This window comes from Nannobrachium achirus (genome assembly GCF_963921795.1).
Source record: "Nannobrachium achirus genome assembly, chromosome: 22".
Classification (NCBI taxonomy): Eukaryota; Metazoa; Chordata; class Actinopteri; order Myctophiformes; family Myctophidae; genus Nannobrachium; species Nannobrachium achirus.
This window is the reverse complement of record NC_137829.1, coordinates 10,170,564-10,183,662: the sequence shown is the minus strand read 5'-3', so window position 1 is coordinate 10,183,662 and position 13,099 is coordinate 10,170,564. Positions and strand designations below refer to the sequence as shown.

General features: G+C 38.3%; 3 protein-coding genes across 3 annotated transcripts; 1 reads left to right on the top strand and 2 right to left on the bottom strand.

Moving 5' to 3' along the window:
- Positions 1-2,408: 2,408 nt before the first annotated feature.
- mitd1 (MIT, microtubule interacting and transport, domain containing 1) lies at positions 2,409-7,499 on the bottom strand. Its single transcript, XM_080753777.1, has 7 exons — positions 7,247-7,499; positions 6,934-7,032; positions 6,658-6,794; positions 4,816-4,902; positions 4,427-4,542; positions 2,946-3,006; positions 2,409-2,861 (listed from the first exon to the last, which is right to left on the bottom strand). The coding sequence occupies exons 1-7, from the start codon at positions 7,389-7,391 to the stop codon at positions 2,766-2,768; spliced, it is 741 nt and encodes a 246-aa protein (XP_080609903.1). The 5' UTR covers positions 7,392-7,499; the 3' UTR covers positions 2,409-2,765.
- Positions 7,500-7,798: 299 nt separating this feature from the next.
- Positions 7,799-9,357, top strand: mrpl30 (mitochondrial ribosomal protein L30). The gene is made up of 6 exons (XM_080753790.1): positions 7,799-7,809; positions 7,949-8,042; positions 8,156-8,230; positions 8,523-8,669; positions 8,954-9,027; positions 9,151-9,357. Exons 2-6 carry the CDS (start codon positions 7,986-7,988, stop codon positions 9,281-9,283), a joined length of 486 nt encoding a protein of 161 aa, XP_080609916.1. The 5' UTR covers positions 7,799-7,809; positions 7,949-7,985; the 3' UTR covers positions 9,284-9,357.
- Positions 9,358-9,578: 221 nt separating this feature from the next.
- Positions 9,579-12,904, bottom strand: txndc9 (thioredoxin domain containing 9). Its single transcript, XM_080752481.1, has 5 exons — positions 12,866-12,904; positions 11,957-12,167; positions 10,887-11,005; positions 10,524-10,778; positions 9,579-10,240 (listed from the first exon to the last, which is right to left on the bottom strand). The coding sequence occupies exons 2-5, from the start codon at positions 12,122-12,124 to the stop codon at positions 10,123-10,125; spliced, it is 660 nt and encodes a 219-aa protein (XP_080608607.1). The 5' UTR covers positions 12,125-12,167; positions 12,866-12,904; the 3' UTR covers positions 9,579-10,122.
- Between the last annotated feature and the right edge of the window lie 195 nt (positions 12,905-13,099).

Below are 13,099 nucleotides of genomic sequence, written 5' to 3'. Positions count from 1 at the left end.
CTGAAGAGTTAGGGCAATAAGAAATAAATAATACAAATATAATTTGTGCTCCGCTGTATGTGGTTGGACAGTTACCATATATAGCTTTTTTTTTATATAACTAAGCAATAACTCACACATTTTTTGGTAAATTGTAATGTCATAGCTAAGGGGCATTGTACCATTGTACCAACATGCCACACCTGTCACAATATAGATCACCATTTTCTACAGTCTCAAATCTAGTAGGCTAAATTTGAATTCCCCATCAGTTAAATGTCTCATGGCCTGGTGTTAGCTACTGTAGGCTATATGAAGTAAACTAACAGTATATTAAGCCTTAATGTGATATAACTGATACCCTATATTATGATGCTACTGTGCAGTAAACCTGTCTGTGCATATTTATGGGCTGTGTTTCTCAGATGGGGGTACGTGTACCCCTAGGGGTTAGAGGTGGAAAATTCTTGAGTAAAAGTACTCGAGTATTTACTCAAGAGTAGTTTTTTTTTGAGGATCTGTAAGTCATTTTTAAATGCTCTACTTTTGAGTAATTTAAAAAGTAAATACTTGTACTCGTTATTTTTCATTTGGACAGTGAGTAAGAGTAGTTTGAATTCAGTAAATAAGTAAAGTAAATTCAGTTTTTATCACCTTTTTAGTACCTCTGGTCAAAAATAGGCCAAATTGTCAAATAACAGAGGCCAAAATTGTGAAAATAGCAGATCTACATGCTCACAACGCCTCGGTGGCATTGTGAGCATGTAGATCTGCTATTTTCATAATGGAACAGATGTAGTCAAACTAATGTAATGCCAACTCCTAAAATTCCAAGTGCTTGTCAGAGTGGGGGTCCACAGTTGAAATAAATATTTTGGGGGTCGCAGCCTGAAAAGGTTGAGAACCACTGACTCAAGATATGTCCTTTATTTCCAACATTTGCTGCCCTTGATTTGTGTGTATTTAACCATTACTTACATGTGTAACATGTAAGTAATGTAAAAGAAAAATAAATAAATAGAAAAAGTACTTTTACTTTTTACTCAAAGAGTAGTTTTTAAATAGGCTACTTTTTACTCAGGTGCCCACACACCAAAATACCTAGAGTGGAATCCGCCAATGCATTTCAATGAGAATGGAGTGTTTTTGCCAGTAGAGGATTTCTGCAAAAAAAAACGCTCCATTCTCATTGAAATGCATTGGCGGATTACACTCTAGGTATTTTGGTGTGAGGGCACCCTTACTCTTACTAAAAAAGTAACAGTACTCTTACTTTGAATAGGATTTTTCAGTACTCTTTCCACCTCTACTAGGGGTACGCAGAGGTACTACAGGGGGTACTTGAGAGAAAATGGAAACATTTATTTTACTGTTAAGTTTAATGATAAAATATTTACACATGTATGTGAAAATGCTGCTCTATAGGTCAGCTTTCGTAAAAGAGTAGTAATGTGCAGATGTATAATCAAAATAGTTCAGTAAATGCTGTTTCTGTTGGATTAGAATCTCTTCCTTTCTGATCCCAGATGAGGCCAAGCCAGTGCATATCGAGATTAAGGGCGAATACTAGATAGATAATCTGATCACTGTGCTGTCTGACAGCACATGCTGCTTCTCATTCATGCAAGCCAATATATTAAATATATTGAAATGACATGATCTAAACTCAAACAGTATACACAATGATCTGGGTTCTGCTCAGATAAAAAGTTAAATGTTGAGTTTGGAATCAATGGCTAACTATTAAATCTATATTTTACGAAACACTTGCCCCACACTTATACATTCATAAAAAAGGCAAAATATTCAATTATCACATTATTATTTCGATGCCACTCAATCAGTTGTTGATCATCTGAAACAGCATGGCTCCAATGTGACATCAGTTGTCTATAAATGACGTACTGTATCTACTATGATGAATTTACTCCACTTTCAGACAAGGTTTCAGCTAAATCATAGCCCCATTGACTTACATTATAAAATGAAAAATAAATATTTAGAAAAAGGCAGCATAGATCATTTTGACAGCAATCGGTCAGGCGGTTGGTTTGCAAGACAGCTAGTCACTTGCAGAGCCACACTAACACATTTTTGGTAGCACTTTATAATAAGGCATAGTCCTGCTTTTAAATGGACTTATACTAACTACTAGTAACTACTTCCTTAATAAATCACGAGTTTGAGTATTATGAATAAGTGGTTAGTGAATGCATTAATACACATTTTATGAACACTTATTCATACTCAAACTTGTGATAATTATGAATTCATGAAAAATGTAGTGTTTACTAATGCTTAATAGTGCGTATTTGAAACATAAATTTATGTTTACTAATGCTTAGTAATGTATGAATATTGCTTTACAAATAATACATTCATGATGAATCAAGTATTTACCAGTGCCAATCCATGCAGCTGCAACCCATGCATTAACAGATCATTATTGAGACCAGATTTTGATTTGCAAATTTTAAATACAAAAGATTACAAAAAAACAAACAAAAAAACATAAGGGACCATATTGATCCAACATGAGCTAAACATTAAACGGAAGTTAAAAATGCAATTAGCAGTTAATACATTTCTCATACAGTTCACAAAAAGATGTATACACAAATGACAAAAACTGTGTCACTTCACTGTCCATATAAAATGCATGTTATGTTCCCAAGTTCCCAACATTTATCACCCAGTTAAGCAGTTATCAGAAAGTCAAAGATATTAATTTAAGGCACATAGAATAAAAGATTGACATAAGACATTCTAGATTCCTACTGTACATCTCATAGTGACTTTGTATGTTTAGTGTGAAAAATGTCTACGGTAGTCTCCTGGCACTGCCTCAGGTCGTAGTCACAATATCCAATGGAGAAACGACCCTGTATGTGGGGCAGAACGCAAACTGTCAAAAGTTGCCAATCATATTTATTTTACTATTGTCTTGTTTAAATGTGATTGCTTACTTTAGGTTTCTTGAAGTAATCAAGTCCTCTTCCTATTTTGATGATCCAGCCATTGTCAAACCTATGGGACATTGATAGGTTCAGGTTACAATCAAAATCAACAACCAACCTACAATGAAATACTTTTTACAGTAGGTCAGCCTTAAACCTTAATGGGGAAGTTAAACCTTTCAGGGCTGTGGGTAGAGCATTCCACTGTGTTGTGGCTGCATAGTAGAATGCATGTTTATCCTTAAGCGACTTGAACTTGGAGGGGGACTATAAGTTCAAGACAAGTTCAACCTTATTATCATGTGTATTATAATTTACAACAACAATGAATACTTATAACTACTATGGCCTGCTGACTATAAGAACTTGGAGCAATTTTCCTATTGTTAGCATGAATGTAACACATTATGAATGATAATTAAGGTTGCTCTTAAAAAAACCTACATAATAAATTCAAGGTCAATTCGATTTCAAGGTCAAAGTTGATGACACAGTTATCTCTAGCAAGGAAGAGATTACCTATTTGGGCTGTATTCTTGACAAATACCTGTCTGGTGATATATGGCAACAAGGGTGATCAAAAAAGTAAATCAAAGAACGAGATTCTTGGGCAGAATTTCCACTTTTGTCAACAACCAAAAAATGCCCTCAGGACACTTGCTAGGGCCATCATTCTGCCTCTCTTTGACTATGCTAGCACCTCCTAGTACTCCCAACATCAAATTGCCACTATAGACTAATTTCCAAACCTCCCAAAACAAACTGATTCAACTAATTCTCCCACTCATTTTGCTAGCCTAAGATGGCTCAGGGTAGAAGACAGGGTTAAACAACAAAAAATGGGATTTGCTTTCAAAATAGTCAATGCAACTCTGCCCTCAATCCCCGCATATCTGACTAAACACCTCCAAAAATGTGCGACACCCACAGCCACAACACCAGAGGGAGCGCATACAACGATGAACGATCTGATAACACAAACTCATAGGACAAATATGAGTAAATTGTGTGGAATTCCTGGCCTCCTTCAAAACTGCCCTAACATTCACATTTCAGAAGGCCAGAGGCAGAGGTAGTTATCACTTCTCCCATAGACAGGCGAGAAGTGAGCAACCCCCCCTTACCTTACCCCCATCCCCTTTTTTCCCCTACTCTGTACATACAGTATAGTTTTATAATTGCGATGATATTTGAATGTTTTTGTTGCTTGAATACCAAGACCTCCAACGTAAACAAGACTGTAAAGGGATTATTTGGGGAGTTCATTTTAGGCAGGGTGTTTAACTGTACTTGTACTGTACTTCATTTTTTTGTTTTGATTATACTTGTACTGTTCTTATTCAATCAATCAATATTAAATAATAAAGCATTCAGTTTAATATGTTTAAAAAATAATAATAATAATAATCCACAGCATTATAAAATGAAACCGCTATGTCAGTTATGTTGGTTTGAATGCTGCCGAGGCGAGTAGCAGCAGGGAGCCATACCTGATCTCCCTGTCGTGGATGGTGGACGAGTACTGCAGGTCCAGAGACACTCCCTGGGTCTGGAGAGACTGCTTAATATCTTCCAGCGCACTGGTCTGCTGTGTACTATCCGCCTGCTGAACAGGACAAGTTGTAACGATAATGGCAGTACTAGAAAATGTATGACAGTTTGCAAACACATAAGCTGTAGTGTATTCATAGTTCATACTTTTTCGTATGACACTGTGGCTTGATGAAAAATACAGATAATAATTTGCATAATTTTTTAGTTGCAACTGTTATTTCCATATGACAAATTATAAATTAGGTTTTGCCACTGTCTTTATCTATACAGTATAACTTAAGAACATACTACAATGATGATAATAGAAGTAAATAAAATAGTCTACTTCATCCTGAGAGGTGAGGAGGTGGATCCTTTTCACTTTACAAGACGCTTTTAGCAGCATCTCACAGAACCGCAAGAAGTTGTATAACTGTGGGAGGAGAGGGTTGCAGCCAGGTATGTCAGAGTCTCAAGGCAATTACAGTTGGATCAGCCTGATGGATTTTGTGGTATAAATGTGCCTGTGCCATTTAGCCTATACATTACTAGAGGTTTGGGCCACTATATGTGGCCCTCACACCTCTATGGAGATCTCTATCTTTTAGTCCTTGTCCCTTTATGCTCATATATAGAGATCTCTGTATCTGTCAGGCTTTGTTCCTTTTGTGCCCAATTTCCCATATATGGAGATCCTTGATGTCATCGGTATATACCCATATATGGGCATCCCCCCTTTTTAGCCCTTATTTGGAGATGACAGATTTGTATACGCCTGATGCCATGATGACACATTGAGGTTAGACAACACACTCCATATTTGGGTGTAGCTGCATCGGAAACTCATATATATTATAAAGTTATGGCTGAGTCATGGTGACATGAGTGTGACATCAGAGATGTGCTCGCCCGCCTGTCCATTTGCCGGCAACAAGTAACAAGCTGTTAATGCTGCATTTTATGTGAATAACATTTCTAGTTTAATCTTTACACGAGAAAAGTCACATCGTAAGGTGTAACACAGTAAAAATACCTTACGTTAGTCTCCCATGCCTAACTCTGACTGAATCAAATGAACACAAGGGCCCACCAATCATCACTATACAATAAACATGAGGTAATTGATTTTATACATAATCTATAAAGGCACAAATTCTGTGTCTGTGTGTCCTCTGCTTATGTCGAGAATTATCTCACCCATCGATTTCAAACTTACTGTGTGAATTGCTGAGGGCCAAGGAAATTACTTATTCAAATCATACTCTATCCCTTTCTATATATCAGGTACTGTGCTTGATACACTTCAGTACTTGTTGTGTGTTACTGTCTGGTGTCATCTTGTCCTCAGAGCTCGCCATAACTGAATCATCACTCATCGAAACAAGTTAGGACCACATGAGGATCTTTCACCACACGCAATGATGCTACAACCATATTGTACATGCTGCATCATGTGACAATAAACATGGAAATCACGTGGATCTCGCGATCCACTTTGAAACGTCAGTCATCTACGACATGACATCAGTCGTCTACGACATGATTCCTAGAATTCCATGTATCGATGACACGTCACAAGTCTGAGATCATGAATTCCATATTTGGGCATGGCTAACCTTGGATATCCGTTGACATCACCTGGATGACAAAGCATTCTAGCAGAGGCAGCATAAAAGGAATCACAGTCTCAGAGAAAGACCATATTCACACATCTATAGGGTTATACTTTTTCTTCCAAGACTGTCTTCAAGACTCTCAACTTGCAGGACACATTTTCATCAGAGGACGATCTGCAGGACTTCTATTGTCAGGATTCTGACAGCTCTCCCTTGACACTACCCAGGATCCAGACTCATACTCCTTTGGCTTTGGGTTAGATAATCTCATTAAGTTATTAATATCAGAACCACTTCGGTGGGTCCTAATCTGCGGACAACACTTACTTCTTACTTTGCGTAGTATTTTACATTTACATACAAATATTCAAACATTCTGATCTGGTCTGGTCTCATAGTGCCATGCCGTAAAAACCTTGAACCTTAATCCTTGATTCAAATACCACACCATCAAATATACCAATTATTGTTATATATATTCATTTAATGTATGCAAGACAAAGAAAGAAAGAAATATGATCAGGTTCATAATTTCTCAACACAAAATCATAAGTGAACAAATTAGTCATTACCTGGTGGATGTGTCTTATGTACGGGTCTTCCACCCAGACTTCTGTCAGAGTACTGCTGATATATGGTTTGAACAGAGCTTCATAACTGTGACCCGTAGCATCCTCTGCTATTCTGATCTGCTCATGGTATTTCCCATCTGATGAAAAAAGGGAATACAATCAATACATATCGAGTTAAACACTGAGGAGAACAGAAAGGGTGACACAAATGTACAGGGGGCATCACTTCACACCTGACCCCCAAATCCCATCCTTCAATAGTATTACAAAAAATACCTTCTTTCAGCTGGTTGACATGAACTTTGATCTGCTCTGCTCTATCCATGTAGCTTTTTATCCTCTGTCTGTAGTGCACCTTCTTTGAGTCATCTTTCACTGGGGTGTGTGGATAGCAGCAGATGAAAACGTTAGTTTATGTCTTCATACATTATTGTTCACTTTCATACAACAACACGTGTGTCTGTGTCTGTGTCTGTGTCAGTGTGTGTGTGTGTGTGTGTGTGTGTGTGTGTGTGTGTGTGTGTGTGTGTGTGTGTGTGTGTGTGTGTGTGTGTGTGTGTGTGTGTGTGTGTGTGTGTGTGTTGGACACCTTTCAACACATCCATGAGCAACTGGATCCCTTCCTGGTAACAGACAAGGGATTCTTGGAAGCGAGAGTTCTGGTCCAGTTCCACTGCTCGTTTGAGCACAGACACAGCAGATGCCTCCATCCCTGACACATGATTCTCGCTCATGATGCTAAAATTCAAACGTTTATGTTCATGTTGACGTAACGTGGCGTAGGAACCCGAAAAATAAAGACAAGTCTCTCCAAATGGAAGCTAACACATCTGTACTTTTGATGCTGTGACTGTTTGACTGGTACTTCCTGGATGGGTCGTTCGGTGCGCCATAAAATCGGGTCCTGAAGGAACATAGAATACCACATTTCTGCTCTCATCTCTGGAACTAAACAACGAATTAAAATGTATATATTTATGTATATATAAATTAAAAAAAGACATCACACACAATTAACGGCTGTGAGTGTTTTTCCATACCGTCTCCATAAATAAAAACACCTTATTAACGTTATGTAGAATGGGATTATTAAAAAGGGAATCATTTCAATGTAACTACCTCTCACTTCCGGTCAAGACAAAAAACACAAACGTGAGTGTTTGTTGTCAGTTCTTACTGCAGCGATATTCGCAATTTAGTTGTACAACTGACGCGTATGATGTAAATGTATTTCGTTTAAAATTGGACACTTTACAGTCATATTTGATTCATTATTATCTGGATGTTGCAGGAGGATCTGTGGTGGCTGCTGTAACCTTGGCGCAACTATGGCAATCTTCTGTCGATCAGGTCTACACTTGGCATTCCCTGGATCGTCAATTACGGTATGTTGTATGAATTGGTATTTGCTCACATGGCCACATATCTCACCCAAAACTGAGCATATGTGCTATAATAATATATATGCGGCATAACTGTTGCGTTTGCATACTTGCAGATGTTGACGGAGGCTACATGTCCTTGGTTGGTGTCATTCAGAAGCAAATTTACCAAAGTCAAGGTTCGACCAGAGGTAAGTAGCATTATTAAATGACTTTATTATAATAGTGAAATCTAATTAAAGGTCATAGTTTTTGTTTGTTTAATATTAAAATAAGTGCTAATACATATAGCTTTATCAACCCATCTCTCCACTCTCCAGGCAGCTCTTATAATAAACAGAACAATAATTACATTAACAATACTGTAAATGTTTTGTGGAACAAATGGAACATCGTCGTTTTAACAAAATAATATCGCAGTAACTCTATTCTTAGTTAATTATGCTTGCAGTGTTGTTAACTGAGGCTCCACTTTCTTTACAGTATTTTGCAGAGAGGTCTGAAGATCATGAAAAATATGGCGGTGACCCAAACCAACCTCACAAACTCCACATAGTGACACGGGTCAAAAGTGTCAAAGCTAGGCCATACTGGGAGAAGCAGTTAATTAAGGACCTTCGCCTTGAAAAGGTATGATCTTTGTGAAGCTTTAATCTAATAGTATAACTATGACTTTATAGGATGATTACCATGCCTTTTAAATCATGGATGGCATGGGACCGGGGGTTACCATAAAAAAGTATTGCATAGGTTATCCTGTCTTAATTGTGACTAGCATTAATGGTCTGTAGATGACCAAAACCAAGGAAATGTAGCACTTGTTCCAGAAGTACTATTTATTTGAGTATTTATTAGAGTAAGCTTACTAAAATCATGGGCTCTTTTGAACTACATTTTTGCTTTCATGTGTTTAGGCACATACACCTGTAATACACAAGAACACACCTGCAGTCAACAATCATTTGAAATTCATCAAACATCTAGTAAGGTAAGATTTCACTACAGCTTTCTTTACCGATGGAAGCAAATGGAATCAGTAGTATTCTTAATTGATTTGTCAAGTACATCAGCAGCACTAATCCTGTTTATTTTCCTGTGTGACTTTACCCAGGATCGAGCCACTCAAGACTCCCTATGGCCTTCCTGCTGAAGAGGACATGGCTGAAACATACATCAACAGCAAAGGAGAACTGATTATACGGCGGCTTCTTAAACCTATTGTAGCCACAGCTATCGAGTCATAGCACACAGCTATCGAGTCATAGCACATACAGGCTCTGCCCAATATGCTTAATTTATACTCCAGTGAGTGACACTGTTGCACGACAAAGTATAAATCAGACTTTTCTGTTTTGTTTTGTGTTTACAATAAAAATGCTCCATAGCTATAAATTTGTGTAGATTTTGTTGGACGTTGCAATGGGTCTGGGTCAGTATTTTAAATCACCCTCCTTTGTTTCTGAATTAATACATTTACATTTTATAATATTTGTAATCTTCTGACAAGTTCACTCAATACTGAAAAAAATTACAATGCAGTAAGCAATCGGTTTCTTTATTTTAGTATGCACACATCCCAAGCAAAATAAATCAGTATAAAAACGTAAACGTGTTCAATGAGTACAAAAACGTAAACGTGTTGATGTTTGAACTGATTACTAGCAGATGAGGTGTTGGTTGGGTCCTCTGAAGCCTGACGACAGTGTTGCAGACAGAAAATAACCGATCTATAAGATCACGTGGTCAGACTGTCACACAAGCATAAATTAGGTATTACTGTGTTACACTAACTTGACCACAATTGTTGCAGATGTTGGGATTACTAAAATGTTAAGTAATTTTGATTAACCATGACAGACATAAAAAGCTAGGTTTACTTTCTTATTACTTGTCCTAACACTGCTTTGCAAAATTCACAATTCAGGGCTGGACAAATATGCTTAAAAATTAAATCAAATACAAAAAGAATTGTTATATTAAATTGGAACCATGGAAGACTGATAGTTGAGGCACTGACTCAAGTAGAAAGTGAAGGGCTGAAAACTAATTGTAACTTTAATTAACATGAGATTGCCAGTTCTTTCTAGTCTTCTTCAGAATCAGAATCTGATTCACGACCTCTCCCTCGGATAGTCTTCTCCACCTTTGTGAACTTTGAGACTTTCTTCTTTGTCTGCGACGGAGGCTCCAGTCGGCTTCCACTGGGGAGGAAAGAAATGCTATGCTTTAGTTGAATTATTATAGCACAGAATTGCCATGACTAGATCTGTTATCAACGTTTTTTGGTACCCAAAATAAACAAAGTACATGTACATATTTTCACAAGGTTGCTTATGATTGGATATTCAATGTGTCTTCCTTGAATTTACAGCTACAGTATATTACGCTTTTTGCTCCATCTGATTAAAATCAAATCTTTCTGGATACGTTAATTGCAGGTGTCAATTTAATTAGGTTGCTTTAAAGTTCAAAATACATGTTTACCTGTAGTTAATTACATCTGCACATCCAAGTCTCCATTCCAACATCTCTGTGGAAAACTCATCTGTATTTCCCAGGTCCGAAAATCCAACAACATAGTCCTTGGTTTTACCATCGATCAGCAGGGCCAGGGTAGGAATGACCTTTATCCGCAGCCTCTCTGAAAGGAAGGGGGCTTTCTCCACGTTCAGCTTGATGAATTTGGTCTCAACATGCTTCTTTGCTAGGATTGCCAAGTGTTTGTCAATAATTTTACATCTGCAGGAATAAGAAAACATGATTATAAACAGCATTTAAACACCCAGGTCCTAGAACCAGAGCTGTGTGACCTTCCTAATAGAAGGAACATGCTTGCCAGTCGCTTACCTGAAGGTAGAATCTCTGTAGAAATGACAGACCATATTCTTACTTTCCTTGGCCTCCCCGAAAAAGTCTTTCTCGCTAGGGATTTCTCTGTACTCTCCATGGCCTTTAGACAGCCATTCCTTGAACAGAGAAAAAGAAGGGGAAAAAAGCTGTCAAATGTGTCTGTTCTTGTTCAGCATGTGGACACTATTTGTGACAATAGCATTTCTTTCTTTTTTTTTAATATTTATTTTTGGCTTTTCTGTCTTTATTGATACTGTAGTTTTCAGTGCGCGTGTATCAAAACAGCAACATGGTACACCATGACCCAACCATGGAAGCTTGTGATTGGCCGAACCGGAGGTAGGGAGCACTCCGCTGTTAGCCGGGGACCCACAAGCCCAAAAGCTCAAGGAATAGGGTAGGACCTGTGATTTTCTGCCGTACTTTTTATTTCTGTTTTATCTATTAGTTTGGTCATTAAGGTCCACAGAATGAGAGGCCTGCTCTGCTGGAAACATCGCGAAAAAAAGTTATGGACATTTTTATATTCACTGTCCCATTGACTCCACTAGAAATATTAAAAAAAGGAAAATCATCTGCAAACTAGGGGTTCTTCATGATTCTGAATCCATTGCAAGCATTTGTTTTGCATAAATAACATTGCTTGGGTTAACTTTCGGCAGCCCAAAACTGAAAAGTGGAAAAAAAAGTGATGACTCATCACTTTTGACTGTTTTGGGGGGCCGATATCTAGCCCCATGAATGTTTTTCATGCAAAACAAATGCTTGCAATGGATTCAGAATCACGAAGAACCCCTAGTTTGACCCCTCACATGCTAATTAAAGCAGACTTTTTTCGAAAGGACCAAAACATCATGATTTAAGTGACTTTTCATTGCATGATGTTTTAAAAAAATGAAGAAAAAAGCATGTGTGCACTGTCCACACTTTTGAACTATTGGAAGAACTGAATGTCAAGGAAAACGTACAATAATTTAGTAAGAATAATTTAAATAGTAACGTGTAAGTGATACTTTGTACCATAAAGTGAATATGGATAAGTGGGAAGAAGCCCTTTCGTATTATACCTGTTTCTGTTTCTGGGCTTTTTTGAGTGCCTCCAGTCGCCTTTCCTTCAATCTTTCCATTTCCTCTTCATCCAATTGTTCCAGTTCTCTCAGCTGAGCATCCACCTGCTCCTCTACCAACTTTGCAGACTGCTCCAACACCTGAGCTAGGATCTGTTGAGTTGCCATGACTATAACCTCTCTGGATCCTTCAGTCACCGTGTCTCTTAACCTGGGTGGACAAAGTGGTAGAATTTGAATTGAGCCATTATTATCTTAACGCACCTGAAGAATGGTCATCCTAACATTTTTCATTGTCGATTCATCGTGAAAACATACACACATTGTATAAAATCCTGATGAACAACTACACAACAAGACAGTTATTTGTTTACAGTAACAGGTTATTCGAGGCGAACCCATGGTAACCAAACACTGGTGCTTTGTGCTCAGCAGTCAGCAGTACATCAAGTACTCAACTAACTGGTGTTACTGCAAAGCGGCGCAGCGCGCCGCTGACTGTCTATTTCTGTGTCTTCTGTGTACTGTACCATGATGGGGAAACAAGTTATTATTGTATCCCGCAATCCCGGCGTACAAATTGACTAGCAAGCTTTATGTCTTGTCTGCCGTGCTCGCTAGCATTAGCCTAGTTCTGGTCCAGAGCGTCAGCTGCACAGACCAGAGTCGTCTAATCAGAGAGTCCTGCCACTGCGTAGGTAAGGCTCTGGCACAGACCAGAGCTAGCATTAGCCTAGCGGCCTTAGCCAGTTATGGTTGTCAAAGTAATTCACCTATCTACAAAAAAGAACGGGGGATTACGAGTACTACAAATCATAGCCAATGATGTAAGCTATGTAGTGAGAAATAATTACAAATTAAGAACTCAGTCATCGTCATCAATTCCCCTATTAGCGTAGAGATGCTCACCAAAAACAGACAACACACCGCCGGAAGGGTCCGCGTAGAATAAGGGTGGGACGAGTATCTTACGTTACGTAACACACAGCCGTCACACTGCTGAAAATGTGCGTCACTATCATCCAACTCAGGCCTGTCAACTCTCCTGGATTTCCCAGGAGTCTCCTGGATTTTGACCCCATCTCCTGGCATGCTCCTGGATTGGCAAATCTCCTGGATTTCTCCTGGATTTTGTATCAAAAA